Below are 21,334 nucleotides of genomic sequence, written 5' to 3'. Positions count from 1 at the left end.
TTTACTTGTGTTATCTTTGACTAATGTTTAAATTTGTTTGATGATCTGAAACATTTAAGTGCGGAAAACATGCAAAAAAGTAAGAAATCAGGAAGGGGGCAAACACTTTTTCACACCACTGTATATAAAAATATATATATAAATAAATAAGTAAATAAATAAAATACTTTTGTAAATGACTAATTCTTGTGATTTATTTGCTAATGTGATCCAAAAACACACAGACCAGAAAATTCTGTAATACATGCCCATTTTAATAATTTGATAGAAAACATTTGTTGAGCACAACTTACACCATTTTACCATATATTGTGAGGAAAACACTGAAAAAATATATTTGAAACAATGTTATATATTTCAGCAAATATTCCTTTAGCTGTACAATGACCCGTCACCGTACACAATATACTGCAGTAAATATCCAGCCTTCATAATCCGCCAGGAACAAAAGCCAGACTTCTTCTGCGCCTCACGTGAGGCGTCGTTGGTTCAGACTGTACAAACGTGTCTAGCGGGATTTTTCAAAACAAACATTTCAAATTGTCAAAATTGAGCTGCATAACTTCATGTTACGGTCTTATAGCAAAACAGCTTGCTTCAATACAATAAAACAGAACCACCAGACAAGTTCAGTCAAACTGTGATTTGACACGTGGTAGTGCATATAAATAATAACAAATATACAGGGAATATTAACAATCAATAACAATATCATCAGATACAAGGAGAAAGATAATAAATACACTGTTACAAACAGCTGAGGGGTCGGCACAACACAGCTGGGTGCAACGAGATTGTGCAACTCTGTGACCACTTGCATACACGCTCACATGCACACACACACACACACACACACACACACATACACATGTGGGAGATATCGTGTCATGACGCGACATCGCCCCCTCCACCCTTTATTCTGAAGGTTGCACCTTACAATGTGGTACCTTTAAGGTAGTGTTGGACAGATCAGCAACCAGCTGCAGAACTGTCGACATATTCAAAGTGCTGGAATAAAAACTATGTGATACAATTATTCTATTACTATCAGGTGTCTGTTTTTTAAAATGTGCACACAGTCTTACAGTCATTCAAAGTTCAAAATGAGTCTAAAGCCTGTTCACGACAATGTTGTTGAACACAACGGGTATGTGTGCGAGCTGATGAAACAGGGATGACACGGTGGAAATAGATTTCCATACAGGGATAGACGGGAGATTTCTAACCTTTATCTTGGATATATTTGGTGAAATTTAATTAATAATTTAATTTGCCTGAACTCCTCATCCAGCTACACAACAACATCAGGGATCAATCTGCGTCTGATTGGAAGTTTATTTAATTACACTAGTGATTCTTCAAGCATGGGATCACACTCTTTAGAGGTGGCAGTGAAATCATCAAAGTGATTTTTTTTTCCAGGATCTTTGGAGTCTTATTCAAGGAATTTGATCAATGAGATATTTAATTGCTTGTGAAATGAATTATTGGAAGAAAAACAGTTGAAAGAAATCTAATTATTTTGGTTTTACATGTTGACTATAATGTAAATTACTGATGTTTTCCACGCTCTCTGCTCTATGCCACAAAGTGCAAATTGTGCTGGGAAGTCGTCTGATTTTAGAAATACATCCACTGAACGCTTTTTGTGAGAACGAGCTTATACTATTGCCAGAACATTAGGAAGACCGTGTGAGACAAATGTGTCCTCTTTGTAGAAAATCTGACACATTTTACAGCTACATGAATGTGTTCAATAAATTATAAAAACACTTACAAAAAGACACGGTTGTTAAAAAAAGGCACACAACTTATTTTTTTTAGACAAGTGTTAGAAAAAACTACTTGGGTACAAATGACTTGCTGACCAGTAGTTTTTGGTTGGACGCTTCACCAGGTGGCATCCAGTCCCGACACAATACAAAGAATCGTAATGAACATAAAAAACGTCCTGAAGTGCAAGTTTGGAATTTTTACTAGTCCCAGTACACCGATACATAAAGTCCACTTCACCGTCTTTGTCTGTGAGGTTCAGCCCTGCCCCTGCAGTCTGACAGTCCTTTAAAGAACAGACCTCGTCCAGCTCCCTTCTAGGGGGGCTCAAAAACAAACTGCCACAGGGTTTCCTAACCTCGTTTGCAGGGGTGCCCCACATTCAGTCAGGCCCTCTTTGCCAGGCAGCTCCAAAGAGCCAGATTGCAGGATTGCTCTACTGCAATTAAATGATTTCTGCCAAAACAGCAAAACTTGCCGCACGCTAAAGTCACCATCAATTCGGCTATGTTTCTGCCGGGGAGACGTCGCGTGTTGCCATTTCAACCCCGTCCTGATCAGAGGGATGGTCTTGGAGTATTACGCCGTCAGCAGTCTCCATTATTGTGCTCTCCCTGTCGCCACCCTGGTCATCCAGCGTCAGTTCAAACTGAAATTTACTCGCCACAGGTCCACCTTCCACCTCCCCATGTGGGCCGCCCTCCCCGTCGCTGGTGTAGAAAGGAGGGGAGGGACTCTGGGGGATCATGCTCTGGTACCAGTTCCTGTTGTCCTCCAGAGTGTCCAGGATGTCCTGGGCGTCAGGGTGGACTAAATCGGCCCACGTCTCCCACAGAGGGTGGACAATGTAGTCGATGAAGCCAACCTAGAAAAGATAACAAGGGATAACGTCAGTAAAACATGAAAAACAACAATATTCACTGTATATTTTTGGAGCTGGATGTGTTCTTGTTCTCTACCTGTGTTCTCTCCACTGAAGCTGTGTGTTTGTCGCACATCGGACTGATCTCCATCCCCCTCTCCCTCTCTCTGTCTCCCTGGTGGAAGAACTCGTCCATGATCCTGTCTGTCCACTGGCGGTACAGATCCAGAGGTTTGGTCGGGTTGCTCAGGTCGGCACAATGAACCATGTTACGCAAAACCTGCAGGAAAAAAAAAAAATCAGCATCTTGCAACCCTTTCAAGTGTACCAAACTGCCACGGCTGACACATGAGTCCAACACGTTAAGTGCCAAAAACTTCTGTTTCTTAAATGGCCACTTGAAGCTGGCTCCAAAAGCGAGTCATTTATACGAGCGTGCCTCTCACCTGCATCCTGTCTGTGTAGTTGTCCAGCAGCAGGACTCCAGAGCTGGTCACTTTCTTGGTTTCCACCATCGTCTTCAGGTTAGCCAGCAGGCTCATGTGTTTCGACATGTCAGTCGCCAATACCTGGATGAGAGAACGACACGGAGAATGATGTAAGAAATAATTCAGGAGGGAAGCAATAAAGTAGTTACTCTGAAAGCCAAAACGCAACATCAGGCGGATATGCAGACGTTTCCTCACCATGTCGATGACCATCCTCCGGAGCGTCTGCCTCTGCTTCTTGGTTAGGTTTTGGAAGATGTCGCAGTTGTCCTCCTGCAGCAGTTTGAAGCCCACGGCCAGGTGGTGGTTCTCCAGCACTGACTCATCGTTGTACATCAGAGCCAGCTCAGAGTCTGAAGGCAGAAGGAGGAAGGGAGAAATGACAGAAAGAGAGAAATTAAATGGAGCTCTCGCTTTTTAAACTCAAGTCAGGTAACTATGGTAACCATGCAATGTCCCTAAAACCCCAGATCCCATTAAACCATGCAGATATTTCTGCCTGTTTTGTAAATGTAGACTAAATAAATCTGTGTTTGTTTTTAACAAACAGTAAGTGCCAGTGAAGAGGACTTACTGGTGTTGATGAGGAACTGGTTGGACACTCCTGGGTGGTCCACGTCGTGAATGGCTGCGGCAAAAATGGCTGCCAAGATCTCCAGATCTGTGAAGACCGCCTGCGTTGGAGGAGAAGGAAGAAGAATACAAAGGGATGAGCTTCACTGTCGGTAAACTGCCCAAACAAGGTAAGGTATTAAACAATCGCTCGAGGCCAATCCTTCCATGTGTCATTCTCTCCGGCATGCAGTTTCAGGGGCATGCCAGTTTTGGTGACGGTGATGCCAGCCACCTCATTAAAGCATACTACTTGAGAAAAAGGTGTGGGTGATCGATCATGCCACACTTAAATGGTGTCACATGCAAATCACATAAGTGAGTGTAACTTAAAGGGATAGGTTGGATCTTTTGAAATGGAGTTGTGCGAGTTACTTATTCACGGTTCGTGTGTTACATAAAGTAGATGACGGTCGGCGCACTCCTAGCTTGGAAAAACAAGCAGGAGCACCGCCACTGAAGCTAAGCAATGTACTGCTGTGGATGGGGTAGCAGAAAAACGTATTTTAGCCACCTAAAAAATTCAATATCAGTTAAGTGTAGGCTTTATTTAATATATTTTTACTGCTTTACCTGGCGGCAGACAGTGATTTCAAAGCCAGACCCCATTGAGAAAAACAGTAATTTAACATAGCTGAATGCAGGAGCTGCTGGTCCACTGCAGCCTCCATCAGTTAGTTTGTTTATGTTATTTTGTGACTTCGGCAATTAAAAGGGTTAGTTCAGATTCACCAATATCACACAATAGTAGAAAGAAACTAACTAATCGAGGCAGCGGTACCAACAGCTTCTGTGTTCTGCAATGTTAAATTACCATTTTTCTCAATGGAGTCTGGCTTAGAAGAAAGCGATACAATGGCCTCAGTGTCCCTTTTAAATTCCTTTAATTTAAAGCCAATTCAACAACAACAGAAAGCATGCAAAATGTAGATATTTGTAACTGTACTTTGATGCTAAGAACATGGTGAGAAACGTGACTTACATCAAGTGCAGGGGTTGACAGGAGGATGTGTGTTGACTGGGCCACGTCAGCAGCGTGTAGGCTGTTGTGGTAGGCCACGTCGGAGTGATAGTGGCCCTCCAAGGTCAGCATGAACGTCACAAAGGTGTCTGTTGGAATCTTGAACGTCCTCATGAGGTCTCGCTCCTGCGTGCGACACAGAGGAGGAAAATGAGAAAAAAAAAAAAAAGTACAGCAAGATTCCTCACTGAAGATGCTGCAGCGTGTCTTTTGTGTTTTCAAGCATCTCTTACAGTCGATGCGTTTGCCCGCAGACTACTGATCTGACCTTCAATTCTTAAAACCGTATCCGGCAAATTGTGAATCATATACTACAGAGGAGGCTGAAAATGAAAACAGTTTGCTCTCCTGCCAGGATGATTCACACCTAGAAATCAATTTCAAGTGCTAATGTCCCTCTAGCAGATGTCCCTGTAGTGATACTGACAGCTTAACGCAACAGAAAACATACTGCGTGTGCTGACGTGGGCTGTGCCTCGTGTCTTCTATAGCCGTATCTATTTCACACATTTGGTTTTTTCAATGAGCTCTTTCTGAGGTGGAAGATGAAGGAGGATGAAGAGGCGAGGCGCTCACCTGGAAGATGGTGTACATGATGCACGTGAGCGGTCTGTTGTGGGAGTGCTCCGCCACCTTGAAGATATTCAGGCCCCATTTGTTGATGTCTTCCAGGTCCTGTTAGAAAACAGAAACAACCGTGAGCGTCTCAGACGATTAAACAGCTTTCTTTTTGATTACATGTTTTATTTTTTCTCTGTCCATCGCTTACCTTTGACAGCAGCTCCTCCTGGTCCGTCTTGACCCCGAAACGATTGCTGGAGCTTCCAGAGATGCTGGGCGTGTGGCTGACCTTCCTCACCCCGCTGATCTGAGTCATCATCCCACCCTGCTGCTGCTGCTGCTGTTGCTGCTGCTGGCCCTGCCTCCTCTTCCTTTCCCTCGACTTGGGAACAGGACACGGAAGCTCCAACTCATTCTGCTTGTCTGGAGAAAACAGAAATAAAGGACACAAAAAGATTAAAACGATGCACGCGGCTCTGGGATGCTGTACAAGCATGTATAAACCTGAGTAAACAAAGTTAACACGGGGAGATAGTTGACCTCTCACACCTACGTGACAACACATTAAAGCTGCACTGATGGCTGCTTAATTAGCAAGCAATCCTTCAGTTACACTTAACTTTGCTAAAAATAAATTTCCTTTGACAGCGATAAAGCAGAAGAATAAGAAGGGCCAAGAAGTACTGATGAGATGTTATGATATCCAATGCTGCAGTGTGCCGTGCATTCCTAGAAACTGAGCCCTGTTGTAATAACAATCCACAGAAACGTGGAAAGCTGGCTCACATTAGGCCTAAGTGTTTATGTCCTGTTATGTTGCGGGTTTGTTTGGTGCATGTGATTCTGTCTGCGGGCTGAATGAGATTCTCACATGCTCTATGCAGCTGACAGTATGTGCGTAAGCGCAAGACTCTGTGTGAATATGTGCACCGCAGTGAGAGAAAAATATCTCAGCTGCATCCTCTGTGAAGCACAGGAAGAAAATGCTCTCGCTCCACCTGACAGGTGTGAGCTGCAACACAGATGACGACAAAAGCACTGAGCTTCAAAGGCGAGTTTCTCTCTGCGGTCCACCACAAGCAGCTGCAGAAATCGCTTTTTGCTGCAGCACTTCTATTGTTAGAAGAGGTATAGTTCCTTCGCCGTGCATTCAGCCTCGCTGCCCTTTTAAGCGAGAAGATGGAGGCGTGTTTACTGGCAAGAGCAGAATACTGGTCTGCACACAGCCCTGATAAGCTGGCTGCGTGTATGCTGGTGGTGAGTTGGATGGGAAGGTGGAAAACCTGAGGGGCAGACCGGCTGGCCGTGAGTCACGAAACGCCGCCGGGCTTTTAAGAGACAAGGAAGCACTGCTGGCCTGTTGATGAATAATGCAGTGGCTATCTGGACCTGATGGCACTATGTGCACACAAACTCTCCAACCATGCACAGACACATTCCCCCTCTCCTCTACTGATCTCACTGAAGTCTTCCCCAAGTATACCCCCTCCTCCTCCTCCCTCCCTCCACATCTCTCTGCAGTCAGAGCGAGGGGACTCTCTGTCTCTCCCCCTCCAGACCAGATCAGACTGGTTTGAGAGCAGTGGAGCAACTACAGTAGAGTTTCTCTGCTACTTAGCACATGCTTGGGTAACCTGCCAACCTCTGCCGCATATAGACGGCAAGTGTCACTCCTGAAAGATGTTGGTTCCTTTAAATCTTATTAACATGTGTGTGTGAGTACGTGCTGCAGTGCTCACCAAGGAAGGTGTTGGAGATGTACTCTGACACTTGGTTGCCTGAGCGACTCATCTCAGACAGGTGGCTTAGCTCCCGGTTCAGCATCCTCTTGAACTGGAGGCATAAAGAAAACAACATACATAAGGTTAAATGACCTATACGAGAACATAGACATTCATTCATTAATGTTAGTGCTGTTTCCGTGCAGGGGAATAAAGCATTTCCTGTTATTTTCCACTGGAGTATGTCCCATGAGAACAGCCTGTTTTTTTGCTATGCGCCATATAAGGTCTGTGTTTGTGTCTTTTTGATGCTGGTTTGAGTTAGCTGCTGAGACACTTGACTGCTGAGCATTTCAACAAACAAAATGCAGTGCAAATACACAAGATGTAGTGTCATGTTTATGCTGAGGGAAACAAAATGCGGCAATTTTTCTCAGTGCACGCCGCCACTGAGCTCCAGCAGGACGCCAGAATCAGTTTAATCTGATCAAACACGTCCGAGTGTGTAATCGAAATGCAACTGAATCAATGCACAAGGACATTTCGCCAGCTGCAGTGAACAGACGTCAATGTACAGACACACACATACACACACACACACACACAGTCCCATCTACTCTCCTCTGGGACACACCTTGATGTATCCCCAGGACACAGAGAACAGGTAGTTGGCCTCAGGCATGGTGCTGAGCTGTGCTGAGCCCCTGGCGCTCCCCAGCAGAAGCCCTATACGCTCCTCTCTGAGTGGACCCCCAAGGCTGAGCTCAGCCCTTCAACCTGAAGCCCGAAGCGCCAACGAATCCCCACCTTCCAACGGTCGAGTATGGTTTACAAAAGAAAAAAAAAAAAAAAAGAAAAAGCCCCAGCTGAACTCTCCAGAGAGGGGCTGTGGCGGACCCCTACATCCCCGGCCAAATGCGCCTCCTCATAGCATCGCCCACTGTTTTCCAAGCCTCTGGCGAGAGCGACGGAATCCCCCTGGATGAAATCAATATTTCCTCTCCCTTTCTTCGGTTCTCGCTCCCTCTGTCCGTCTCTCTAAACCTCTTTCTCCTCCTGCCACCCTCCAAATGTTATCCGGTGACATGCAGGGGGGGAAATCCAGCCTTCCCAATCCCAGATTGAGCAAGGCAGGGAGGAAGGGCAGGCTCTGAGACAGAGGGAGAAAGGAAAGGAGGGACGGAGAAAGGCGGAGGAGGGAGGGGAGGGGGGGGGCGCTCTAGCTGTAGAGTCCCCTGTGGCTGAGAGGCTGATGGAGTCTCTCTATCTCTCTGCCTCCCACCCTCGCTGAACACTGAGCCATGCACAACACTGCAGAAAATTTGGAGAATCCCTCCACATCTTTCTTTTGCTATTTCTCTGTTTCTCCTTCACTCCTCTGCAACCCCCCTCCCGCTATCTCTTTCACCCCCCCCCTCATCTCAGTCCCCCTCCCCTCTCCATCGGCTCCCCCTGCTCAGTAATGCAGAACAGATCCAACGCATACTGCGCAATGTGAGGCTTCAAAGCACCAGAGCGTTTATCACATGGTGAGGAGACACCGGGTACTAATTCACCAGCCCTTTTCTCATAAGCCGCTACAGACGCCACACTACATCATCATTACAGAACATTTTAATGACCTGCTCTCGTTCTCAGTTTCAGCTACTGTCTACAATATTTTCCAAAAAAACATGTTTCCTGTCTCGCTGCAGCAGACACACAAACGGAGACGATTGCAGACAAACAGATGAGAGAGTTTTCAGTCTGCCGCCCACCAGTGTACCGCCAATTGCACGACAACCTGAACGCCATGGCAACAGAGTCACGTGGCTCCCCTCCATCGTTCTCACGGTGGTCCCCGCTCTAAACTCGTTGCATCACATCACATACACACAAGCATGTACAACACATTGAATACACAATCTGCAGCAGAGATGCGCTACATCGACACAACCAGGCGAGACACAGAAACACACAGACACAGGTTCTGTTAAAGAAGGGAGATTGTGACGCAAAAATTAATCTGTTGATTATTTTCTTGATCAACCCATCATTTGTTTGTTGTGTCAAATGTCAAAAAATGGTGACAAACGTCCCAAAGCCCAGGATGATGTGCTCTGATGTCCATAATCCAAAGATATTTAGTGTCATATAGAGGAAAGAAACCAGAGAATATTCACATTTTTGAAGCTGTAATCAGAGAATTTTGGCTTTTTTCTTCTTGTTAAACTACTAAAACTGATTAATCAATAATCAGATTAGTCTACGACTTATTTAATACTTGACAACTAATCGATTTATTGTTGCAGCTGTAATGGAAAAAAGCTTTTTTAGTCAAAAGAGAGAAGCACTGATGCAAACCCACATCCTAATCTTTATAATGAACTCAAAGGTATAATGTTGCAATCAGTGCTTTATCCTGAAAATGTGATTGTAATTTCCTGTTTTTACAATGTCTTCAAAAACCCCGGCCACGATGATGCCTTCTGCCAGGACTTTACTCCTTACAATGAGGTCTTTTCTCTTCTGGTCTCAACAGCTGTCTAATAGCTGTCAAGCAGACAGCTAACATCTACTTGACTGTGAAACTTGAATACCGCTTTCAAAGCGTTGGCTGCACTCAAAACCCAGACTGCCAGAGGCAGTCCATAAAAATCAAAGAGGGCTCGTAAGGACAAAAAATTGAGCTTGGAATCAGAGGGCTTTATTCCATTCAAAGGGAACCTGTAATTGATTCTTTAAAGCAGCGGAAATGTGCGGATTTTTGTGACCTCTAGGAAATGAATGAGGCGCACAGCCACAGTGCAGTCACTCGAGGTCATACAGTTTAGCTCAGACGCCCGGCATACGCTCGCGGTGTGGTGACATGTCTGTGAGTGTGTTCAAGACAATAGATTACTCAATATATGCTGCTCACTCATACATCCTATTACGTTGGCAGAGTGCTCACACACGTCTTAGGTAACCTAGAGAAGTTTCATAAACTCAGAAAAACATGTGGTTAGTTCTCAGAAGAGGATGAGCTGATGCCTCGTAAAGTTTGAATATTCAAAATAGGTGCACACTGGATGTATTGTCTCGCAAAATGGCAATGTAAATGTGTGTTTGGGTGTAAGCCAAAACACCTGAACTCATTTTAAGTAGGAAAATAAGTGTTAAATGTTTTTTAAGCTAAATATGTCACCAAACTACTGCCTCACTGACCTGAATCCCAAAACAACCAAGCAAAACAGGAAAATATCAATGAAATTACTTCAATAAAGTCAACATTTCAGCATGTTTTTTTTAAGAGAAGTTACCTTTAAAAAATTGATTTAATGTATTCTTAGATAAATCACACTCTCCATATGGCAGCCCACACTCCCTGAAACACAATCTAAGCATCTCCAAAACAAACTCACCTTCTTCCAACCCGTATGCATCCCAAGGTTTTGCCTCTGTTTTTCAGAACAACATAGTCCCATTGTCACTTAACAAAAAAACACAACTGTAAGAAAATCCTTTAAAAGTTTTAAAAGCTACAACTCTATCTCAGTGCGTCTCAGACTCTGCCTGCTTCCTCTCTCTATTCACAAGTGGAGTCAGGCAGGAAACATAAAGCGATAATGCCGACTTGACTGACTGGCCTACAAAGTCTAACAAGAGGTCGATAGCTCCTCCCTCCAACACAGGCCCGAGCATGTGCCCCCACCTACTTCCCTTTTGCTTGATAGAGTAATTCTTTGAGGTCATTTACGGGTAGACATCCTGCTTCCTAACATGGCCTCAGGCACCAAACAACTAACATACCTGAGCTCATCACTGAAAAGTCCCAGATTAACAAGTTCAGCAGTCAGGCAGCTGATATACTGTCACCTATGACATTCCTTTGGGAAAAGTCTTTAAAAGTTGGCTCACAGCACAATTTGACATTGACTGAAACAGAACAGAGATAGAAACAGGATTGCACAGTCGGGAACAGTTTGACCTCACATTGCAATACCCCGACTGTGCAATCTGACAAAGCCCAAAGTTATCCAATGCTGCCTCTGTCCCCTGTGCGGCTGTTTACAGTGTCAACTCACACATCATACCTCGCGAGTTTTTGGAGTTTAGTAACGTCAGTCACAGTTCCATGAAGGTGTTGATCAAAACTAGGTATGAAAAGGGTTAGAAAATAAGCAGGTTTCATATTTGCCGTCCTCATTCTGGTTTATTTTCCATGATAACAGCAGATTACAGAGGTAAAACTTTTTAATTACAATTAGGCACCATAATCACTACTGCAGCATGTCTGATCTCCTCGCCACCCTTTCAGTCAAACCGAATCACAACGCTATAATTTAATGTCCATTACCCCTGCTGCAGCTACAGACCCACCGCTACATCTGTTTCAATAATTTTGTCATTTTTTCCCCTCTGAAGACGGCGGCGCTTCAAAGCCGAAGTGACCACACGTGAGTTAAAGTTTCCTACTCTGCTCGGGGGCTCGCTCGCACGCTAACCCGCAAAGTGCCGAGCTCCCCTAACTGGATTCAGATGGCAGTGTTTGTCCAAGGCCGTCACCAGCATCAGCATGGAAGTGTGGCGAGGCTAATGATAGTGGAGGGGCAGGGGAGCAGCTCCCCGCTCTGAGGTCACAGCGACCAGGCTGGCGGTCAGCAGGGTGTGTGGTCCCCGTAGCCCCGGATACACCTGTGCCCTTGGACGCTGAAAGTGGAGACACCCTGGGTTTGATCGTGGGTTCAATTACATCCTCTCTGGTTCCGAAAAGAAACAGGCTCTTTGTCAAACATCACGTCATGTAAGTGTTGGGCAGGAGTGAAGCCTGCAGATGCTGCCAGGGATGCACTGTCAGGAGAGGATCCAGGCAAATGCTTGAGGGCCCCCCAGAAAATGTGGAAAAAGGGGCCCCTGATGGCCACTTATATGAGGGTTCCTACAGCTTAAAGAAAGTGGGACTTTTCAATGTCACTCAGAATAAAATTTAAGAATTTTACATAAAACAAAATTTCAATTACTTAGGGTAACATGAAACAATACTTTTCGGTGACATTGATGTGAGAGGCATTTGGTAATCTTCTATCTTTTCTTTTTTTTAAGTTAACAATTATTGCAAATTTTGTCAGAATGTCAGAAAAAAACACGTTTCTTAAAATCCTACTTTCCATGTCTTGGCATTTTTAAGACTTTTGAAAGATTAAAACATTTTAATACCAATTAAGATTTTATTTTTCGATAAATGAATTCAAAGCCTTTTAAGACTTTTTACACATCTGCAGGAACCCTGTATATTGGCAGATTTTGCAAAGGCAACTATAAATCCCCTTAAACCTCTATTAGATGCACCTTCACAGCCTCAAAACAACCTATGACCTGTATGACAGCTGGATACCATTCGTCACCTGTAACTACCATACATACAACAATAGGTGTAACCATCAGGGGCCTCGATAGGTCTCTTTGTAAGGGCCCTCCTAGAGTCTAAGACTGCCACTGGATGCTGTATTAAAGGTCCAGTGTGTGGGATTTAGGGGGCTATATTGGCAGGAATGGAATATAATGTATTAGTATGTTTCCTTTAGTGCCTGGATCTTCAAAAGGGGGGTCCATGCCATCCAGGGGGTTGTCAGAGTCACTGCAGGGGGGCTGTCAAATTACTGTTTGGTCATTTAAGTTTTCTTTTCTCAAAAAAATGTATAATTGGTGCAATTATGTTAGCTAGCAAACGCTAAATCGCTGTGTGGCATAACAGCGAGGTGAACTAGTTAGCTAACAGTTACGTAGTATTGAACATATTGGCCAACTAACTTTATCATTATTCCAAGTTTACGGACAATCTTATGAGCCACAATGAATTATAACTTTTCGTGAATTGATAGCTTACTATTGTATGCATCATAAAAGGCTATGGCTCGTAGGGCCAACACATTACTGTAGGCCCAGTTTAATGCATGAATAAATGTAGTAGGGTGTCCCTGCTCTGTCTTTCTTTTAGATGAGGAGTCCTTGGCCTGAAAAACGCCTGCTTTAGTGTATAATCACGAAAAAAAAATAACCATTGTGTTTTCATTACCATTTATATCGTCATAGGGAGTGAGCCCTCGTCTACAGAGATCGCTATGTTGCACTGCCATGTTTCTAGGATAGCCCACAACAGATGAACCAAACATCAGCTCCAGATGGGGATATCTGCATTTTCGCAATTGCCGCCATAATTAACAGCCCCTCTGAGACGAGTAGTGTTGGAAAAACACAGATTTTTTTTTTAATGTGAAACTGCTTAATTCAGTGTTTTACTGGTTTAATCACTGGGTTCGTTATGGAAAGGAAGAGACCTCTGTGGATAATTCCGCTCCGGCTAAAATGCCACTAAATGTCTGGATCTTAAGTTATAAGAGAAAAAGGTGAGCACACGTTAGCAGGTGCTAGACCAGTGCCCATCTGCAACATGCCAAACCAAGTTGGAGAAACACTGATTTGTTACGTCAAACTGCTTTATTCAGTGTTTTTACTGGTTTCAATCACCTGGTCTGTTTGTTTCGGAGAGGAAGAGACCTCTGTGGATAATTCAGCTTCCGGTAAAAACCTCCTGAACAATCAACACTGAAGAAATCCTAACTGAGAGTTCCCGCTTGGCACAGAATTTTCAGCTAGTTGCAATCTGTAGTCCTCATTGCCAAATAGCACTAAATCCCACACACTGCTCTTTTAACGGTGCATACTTGTCACCAATTTTGCAATAAAAAAAGACGGGAGCGGGTCAATCAATGATTTCTTTCAGTCCCTGAACAATTGCACAACAATCCAGTACACTTTACTGTAACATCATAAACTGTTGACCTCCATTCTTTCTTTCAAAAAAACGATTGGTCAACAATGCTCTGAGTTGGTACTGGGTCATACTGGGGGGACTCTGACTCAGGGCAAACAATGTGCCCGGCCTGCCTGACTGAGCGGCTGTGCTGCCGTGCGCCTGCAGGGCCTTGTGCTTATTGTCTCTCACAGTCCCAGTGACGCGGTTGTCTGTAAAGACTCAACCTGGCTGCATGGTCAAAGCACAACTATTGTCGTCTGGTAACCAGGGAGCAGAGCAGAGGGGGCAGCGGGGGCACGGGAAATAAAGAAACAGGAAACTGGTGTCACGGTCACAGTCACCCGTTACGGTCTGACAACACCCCTCCCCATCCCAATCCTGCCTCAGACCACAGTGTAGAATACAGACGGAAATGGACAACACCACCCCGGGTGTTTATAATCCGACGCCGCCATACGGTCTCCGCTGTCTGCGTGGGGGTTGAGTAATACTGTGCACTGTATAGCAATTTGGTTGAGCTCTGCACAAATGAAATAGGCACGAGAAAATCAAAGTGCATCAAAGCAAAGGGAAGTAATTAGTTCTAAATAGCTGCTTTGTGTTGTCTTGAAACACCACAATGTGTTTATTTTTATTCACTTAAACCGAACCAGAAAGCTGACTTCTCTTTAAAGCTTTAAAATAACATGTAAGATTTATCTAATCTGTCACACCAATTGATGAAAATGGATACCTTATCTTTTTAGCCATGGTATCAGGGTTCCAGTGATGGCAACATCTATTTGTCTTGTGTTTTGCACAATCACACGCAGCCCAGAGGATGGAACGACTTTGGTGATCCTCGACTTTTCCTATCAGTATCATCATGAGGTTGACATTTCTGTTTTTTAGTAATAATTCTTAACAACTTTTGGATGGATTGCTATGAAATTTGGTGCAGACATTATCGATGACATTGTCAAAATGTGAATTTGGCTAAAACTTTGTTAAATAACGAAATATCTCAACCGATATCAGACAGAACTGTCAACCTTTTACACTCCGTTTCCATCTTCAGTCTGACATTGTGTCCACTCTTACTGATTTCCACAGGGGAGGAGGATTCGATTTACCGCCAAATCACTAGAGACCAACATATCCGCCTGAATCTAACATCATCTTAAGTCAACACTGAGGCGTAGCCATGCCAACATGCTAGTTACATGCCTCGATAGCAGCGTCTATCTTGTCCAAAGCGCTCACTCCTCCACGGTTTCAGCGCACAGCTTGACAACTACGACGCTAATCCCCCGCCGTGGCGCTGACTTGCTAATTGTTAATGTCCGCACGGCGCTCATTGGTTGTCTCTTATTTCCACTGAAAAACAGCTGTTTCATGTCTGGACCCAGGCAACTAAATATCTGCCAAGCCAATGATGTTTCCATCGGGTTAGCAAATACTAGCATGCTAACATGCTAAATTAAGATAGTCAACATGGTAAACATTAAAACTGCATGTTAAAATTGCCACTGAAAGCATGTTAGCAGGCTAAAGTTAGCATTCAGCTCAAAGCACCGCTCCACTCAATTTATATGTTAGCTAATTTCAAGTAATTTACATCTCATTCCATTAATGTGCAGTATGTGTACATGTATGTAGCAATGCAGTCCAGCCACATATTCCGGCTAGTCACTGACAGCATATTTAATTTTAGCCACTTGTCCAGAAGAGCTACACCCGAAGCATTTGACTTGCTAACCAGCGTTGCCAGATGTACGATAATTATCATGTCTGTACGATACTTTTGCCCTCTGTACGATTGAATGTACAATAATTTGAGCATTTTATGACACTTAATAAAACGCAACCTGTACGTGCTACATCAATGCTGCCTTCGAGTGCTGTGACAAATTAAAAACTCAATCTATAGCACAGAGGAAAGACACAAAAAAATTGGACAGTAGCCATAGCCTAGATGCCTACAGCAACAACATCATACTATCAGAACAGTTTCTAACATGCATGTCTTTTCTGCGATATGCCTCATTCGATAAGATATTTTACATTAGCAATTTTATTTTAGTTTTTTAAGCTGCATTTGTGACCGTAAATCTACAAAGTGGAACAAATGGTGCGTCAGTGAATGTGGCACATGTTGCAGCCAGCACAGGCAGCAAAGGCAAATTACACATCACGCCTATTTGTTCTGTTGGTCATGACTCAAACAAATGTTTTTTTCGATAATTTTAAATGTCTGGTTTGCCTACTGTTGATTTATGTGTGTTGTTGCATGCAATATTTTGCATGTTGGCAAGTCTGTTAGCAATGCAGAAACACAAACTTTAGCACAAAATACCAGCCATTGTTTAAGCAATACTTCCTTATTTAAAAGCAGACATACATACACATTATAGTTTCTAAAAGGAGAATCAGTGGAGTGTTTTCAATTAGCTGCCTCTTTTTAATAAGATATGATGATATAGTTGGAAAACAGTGGAGTGTACCTTTAAAGCTACTGTGAACTTTCCTCTAACAAATCATCATTTTCTCTGTTAATGTCTGACTGTAGTCTGGACAAATGGATGTCTGTCAGTTAAGTGTGACCTTTTATGATGACGTCACTTGAGAAAGTAGACCAATGTGTCACTGAGCTCAACGTTACAACAGACCCAACATCCACCCCACTCTAAAAAGTAAATGACAAATTCATCTGGGTGCAGCTTAATTCATACTGCATGGACATCTGAAGCTCAGCCCAACTGTGCAACACGCAGGTAGTTAACACACAGAGGCAGAGCAGCCCTTTCCATGGAAGAGGTGATTACGCTATTCAAAGACAGCAGGAAGTCCGTCGTCATGTGTACAAACCAATCACTTCTTTTTAACAAGAGATCCATAAAATGTTGAGGCCAGCCCAGACACGACCACAGAACGGCTGTTACTTTGCAAGTGCGTCAATGTGGCGAAAAGCAATTTACATTTTGCATACAGTGTGCAAAGTGACACTGCAACACAGAGCAAGTCAGTCAGTCGGGCCATCATAACAAGCTCCATATCATGCTCTAAATCTTTGTTCATGTTGGTTTGGGAGATAACACTGTATACTGGCTGTGTGCTGTGTGCCTGGGAGGTCTTATGGTGATCGCTATCTCAGTGGATAGAGCAGGAAATGACACAGTGATGCATAAATTTAGAGTTTAGGTTGCACTGTGAGACGTGACCAGAAATATCAGTTACTAAGAGCATATTAGTGTTCAACTTTTTTAACTTGCACTTTGGAAATTAAAAGGTTCCTATGCGAGTTAACAAAATTGTCTTCACCCAAGATCCCTCTACACATGATACATGAATCTCCTCAGCTAAAATATGACAGTAAACTGTTCTGTTTTTAAGAGAAATGCATCTTGCACAAGCAGCTCTGATGGAAATCACCAACTGCAATTTCATTAACAAAAGTCCCATCAATCAGATATAACTTTTTTTTTAAAGTTACATCATTGGACATACGGGTGCAAAAACTTCCTTGCAACTTCACAAATGCACTCTTTTCATTTACATATAAAAGAATATGCAGGCGAAATCGTCCTACCTTATTGGAGGCCATGTCGCTGACAGAGCGGTAGGTCTGGATGGTCTCCAACTGGTCCAGACACCAGTCCAGCTCCTCCATGGTCTCCATAGCCAGCTTCTGGTAGGACTCATCTGCCAACAGACACATGGACACGTAATCAGGCCCGAGAGGATCCATGTCCATAGCAGAGCCCCCCGACACCATGCGTGGAGGTCCAAGGGTCCCGGCGTGGCTTGATCTTACAGAAGACTGGCCAGCAGGACATCCGGGAGACGCAGAGGAAGAGGGGGAGGTGTGTACACACAGCTCCTTCATCTCGTTACTGCTCCGCAACCTCAGAAAGTTGAGGTGCTCTCAGACAAACTGAGGGGCTAGAGTTACTGTTTGCAGACGCTCTCTCTGTAGTCTCTTTCTCTCCGTACCCCCTCGTTCCCTCGCTCTCGTGCGCTCTTCAAACCCCCTCCCACTCTGTCTGGCTCCCCCCACCCTCACTCAGGCTCTCTCGAGTTCGCTTATCCCCGCTTTCCTCTGTATCACTCTGCTGAACAAGTGGCGTGCAAACTAGGCGGTCTGCTGCCTCCTGCTGTTGATGTGTCTGTGAGCCCCCCCTCATTTAAACACATACAAATGATGTGTACATACAGGTACAGTACACAAACACACTACCTGAAGAGGGGCTTTTGGTGAAAGAGACTGGCTTTGCTTTTTTTCACCTCCTTTATGATATCTGATATCTCATATATTAACACAGGGGGAGAGGAAGAGGAAGAGAAACAGGAGGGAGGGATGTGCGTCAAAAACCTACATTAACTTATTTGACTTTATCACTGCTGCAAAGATGCCGCGCCAACTCCCGATGACTTCCTTTCTGAAACATGCAGACCACTTCAAGGCTGTACTCTGCTGAACTGCAGGAGCAGCAGCACACCACACCACCATGCTTCACAAACTGGCTCTCTCCTCTCTGAACCTCGCTGAGGGAGAGAAAAAAAATTATATCAAACACCAAACTCTCTGTTTGCACAAGCAACACGAGAGGCAAACTTTGACTCCCTGAATTAGGAGGGGGGGTTGCAGGCCGGGGTCTCGCTGTGTGCCAAAGAAACCAAAGCACTTCCTCTTTGGCTCTGAACTCACACAAAACACGGAGCGGAATTACTGCATGGCGGAGTGACTGCTGAGGACAATCATAGCTGTCGTCCGATGAAATAGCTCTGTCGTTAGCAGCTATGACTCACATGTGGTAGGCGCACAAGCTTTTGAGAGGAAAAAAGGAGTTTATGAGAAATGCACAGAGATGATAACACATGAGGAAACAGATTACGAAGCATCAGTCTCCGATATACCAGGGAGAATGTTGATTCAACAAATTTGTGCCCAGAGGGAGTGAACGCTGAGCGCATCTGGATCTCCCCTCCTTCCTTTTTCTATGGAAAAGACTGATCTCTACTTCATAGGGCTTCACACATGGAAGAAATTTACCCCATATGCTTAGCACAACAGGACAGCCAGCGTGCTGCTCCCCAATTTACGTCAATATAGTGGATCAAAGCACATCAAAGCACAGTGATGGCGTACAGACGCTGAACCACCGGTGTTTAACAAAGAACTTCAATGACATCTCAGACGATATATGTGCAGTTAAGGAAACCTCCCACCACTGAAAGATATCAGAACAACATGATGACAGCAGCTCTTCTAAATCACAAAGGAAAGTCAGATTTCACCCGTTAAAGCTTGACTGCGGTTTTTAGAAATCACGCCGCTGGCTCCTCAGATTGCAGGAGCACGACTGCTAGCACTAGCCTCATTCCTCAGGTCAGACCAATTTTCCTTTACTTGAGCTTCAGGTTGGTGAATTCAAAGAGCCCTTGGCTACAATATGCCGCCGGACGCCAAGCTCCGCGGTTCAAACTATTCACAGGAACCACCGGCATCCAAGCCATGTAAAAGTCAGTGACACAGAGCAGAAAGTAAAGCATCAAAGCAGCTCATGCACAAGGCGGTGAGCTGTTGAAACTGGGTATACACCAACGTGCGGCCGTCTTGATCCATAGGAGCAGGAGACGTTGCCAAGAAGGTGCAACCACATCCTGCCCCTATTCCCTCCAATGAGGGCATATAGAGACGTTAGACATTTTAACAGGGAAGTCGGGAATCATCAAAGGCTTGGCTCATCCAAACCGCCTGCATGACCGGGATTCAGGTCATTTTGAAGCTGGCGGCTGATTCAGAATGTGTGGCGGTAAAAACCCTCAGATGTAGACTGAAGTTTACTGCTTTTGCTGTCTGGCTCCGTGCCACTAGCCTACAATAAGATCACTGGAGCAGAACTTCACATGTTCATCTGCTGTGTTTCCAAAAAACGACAACAGCTGGACGCTAACATGACACACGTTATAATCAAATGTAATTAAAACAAACTATGCACACACACGCACACAGGAGGGGGAGATGGGTCTGCTGAATCCATCAGCACCTCTGGCTGATCATAAATACAGCGCTAAATGGGCTGACAGATATTTCACAATGTCACCAGTCAAAGGTGGCGTGACGCACTTTGAGTCTGAAAAACCTGCTCCCAGACAGAGTGCGAGGTACTTTTCCAGCCTGTTTTTTCAGTCTCCTTTTTTTTCTCTTCTTCGGTGAGTCCTAATGCTTTGGCCATATGCTGGAGGCTGCCGAAAGGACAACAGACCTCAGTGTGCAGACAGACCCCGTCTGCCTCCCCTCTCTCCCCCTCTTCCCTCCAGCTCTCTCCCCTATAGGTCCACAAACCGGCCTCTGTGAGAGCCATCAACTGCACCAACGACCAGGGCTGGGCTCAAACATCCCCCCACCTCCATTCCCGCCCGAGACACCTTCCGCTCACGTCCACCTCACACTGCCCCTCTCTGTGCTCTCAACCTACCCCCCAAAACTGGTTTCCCTCGCTGTCTGGCTGAGGTTTGGTGTGCAGAACTGGACTGCCTCATCTATTATACCACCTACTGATAAGCTACAGCCAGGGTTGGAACAAGTATTCAGATCCTTTATTAAAGACCACGGAAAGATTTTTTAAATCTTAATCGATGTTGATGGGAGAAACCCCACACGTATGACATGAAATGAATTTAAGGGTGCTTTCAGACCTAGAGTTGTCTTGCTTTGGTCTGAAAGCTGCATAATTGCCTAGAGTTGGTTCGTGTTCTCACGACAGCATTTACAAGCCGACCAGATCAAATGCCTTGAGCAAGAAAGCTGCGCTTGATTGGTCAGAATTTCCATGTGGGAAAAATCCAGGAAGTAAAGCAAACGTTGAAGAAGAGTACACTTGCAAGATAAATGTGACACTTTCTAATGTCACAATGGAGGGACAACTACGCAGGTTGATTTTAGCGCTGCTCATCGTGGACTATATTGCTGTCATTGTTCATTTTAGTCAAACCATACAGTTTGAAAACGAGGCGCGGCTCCAACTAGAAAACAATGTTTTGATGCATTGGATGTGCTGAATGTGCATATTAAGGCAGTACAGGAGGAGGTGCACATTAATAATCCTCCAGGACTGTAACATGCTCATGTTTAACCCAAACAACGTGTCATGTGACTGCAGTTGGTTCAGATCCAGGTTGGAACACGTTCGTTTGTAACCAGACCGAGACCACCTCTTCAAGAAGGTCTCAGTCCGGTTGTTTTGGTGCACACCTGAGTGTGATTGCTGTGTTCACACCTGCCCAAATGAACTGCACTTAGGGGGCAAATGAACTTGAGTTCAATTTAACCAAATCAAACAGGGCAGGTGTGAAAGCACCCTAAAAGTTTTCTTCCAGACAACCAGAGTCCCAACTCTCCAAATCGAGAATCTTGCAAATTGCTTTGGCGCAAATTTTGGGCTAAAAAGGCTAAAAAGCAGGGCTCAAGACTAACGGCGTCCCATTGTCCCAGGAACAATAGAAATTGTGTTGGGACAAAAGGATGCAGTAAAC

General features: G+C 44.5%; 1 protein-coding gene across 4 annotated transcripts in view; it reads right to left on the bottom strand.

The window, feature by feature from the left end:
* Positions 1–233: 233 nt before the first annotated feature.
* Positions 234–21,334, bottom strand: part of LOC126383016 (cAMP-specific 3',5'-cyclic phosphodiesterase 4B-like) — a 98,080-nt gene continuing 76,979 nt past the window's right edge. For 2 of the 4 annotated variants that reach the window (XM_050033366.1, XM_050033368.1), the window contains 10 exons: positions 17,385–17,497; positions 7,057–7,150; positions 5,526–5,740; positions 5,333–5,431; positions 4,718–4,882; positions 3,698–3,797; positions 3,322–3,476; positions 3,082–3,204; positions 2,733–2,915; positions 234–2,638 (listed from right to left, as the gene is read on the bottom strand). In XM_050033366.1, coding sequence (XP_049889323.1) covers positions 2,279–2,638; positions 2,733–2,915; positions 3,082–3,204; positions 3,322–3,476; positions 3,698–3,797; positions 4,718–4,882; positions 5,333–5,431; positions 5,526–5,740; positions 7,057–7,150; positions 17,385–17,497 — 1,607 coding nt within the window. In that variant the 3' untranslated portion in view covers positions 234–2,278. Of the gene's footprint in view, positions 2,639–2,732; positions 2,916–3,081; positions 3,205–3,321; positions 3,477–3,697; positions 3,798–4,717; positions 4,883–5,332; positions 5,432–5,525; positions 5,741–7,056; positions 7,151–7,672; positions 8,390–10,421; positions 10,740–17,384; positions 17,498–21,334 lie in introns of those variants that run through there. The other 2 variants (XM_050033369.1, XM_050033370.1) reach the window with 2 other exon arrangements.

The sequence above is a fragment of the Epinephelus moara genome, chromosome 21 (assembly GCF_006386435.1).
Source record: "Epinephelus moara isolate mb chromosome 21, YSFRI_EMoa_1.0, whole genome shotgun sequence".
Classification (NCBI taxonomy): domain Eukaryota; kingdom Metazoa; phylum Chordata; class Actinopteri; order Perciformes; family Serranidae; genus Epinephelus; species Epinephelus moara.
This window is presented reverse-complemented; position numbering and strand designations above follow the sequence as displayed.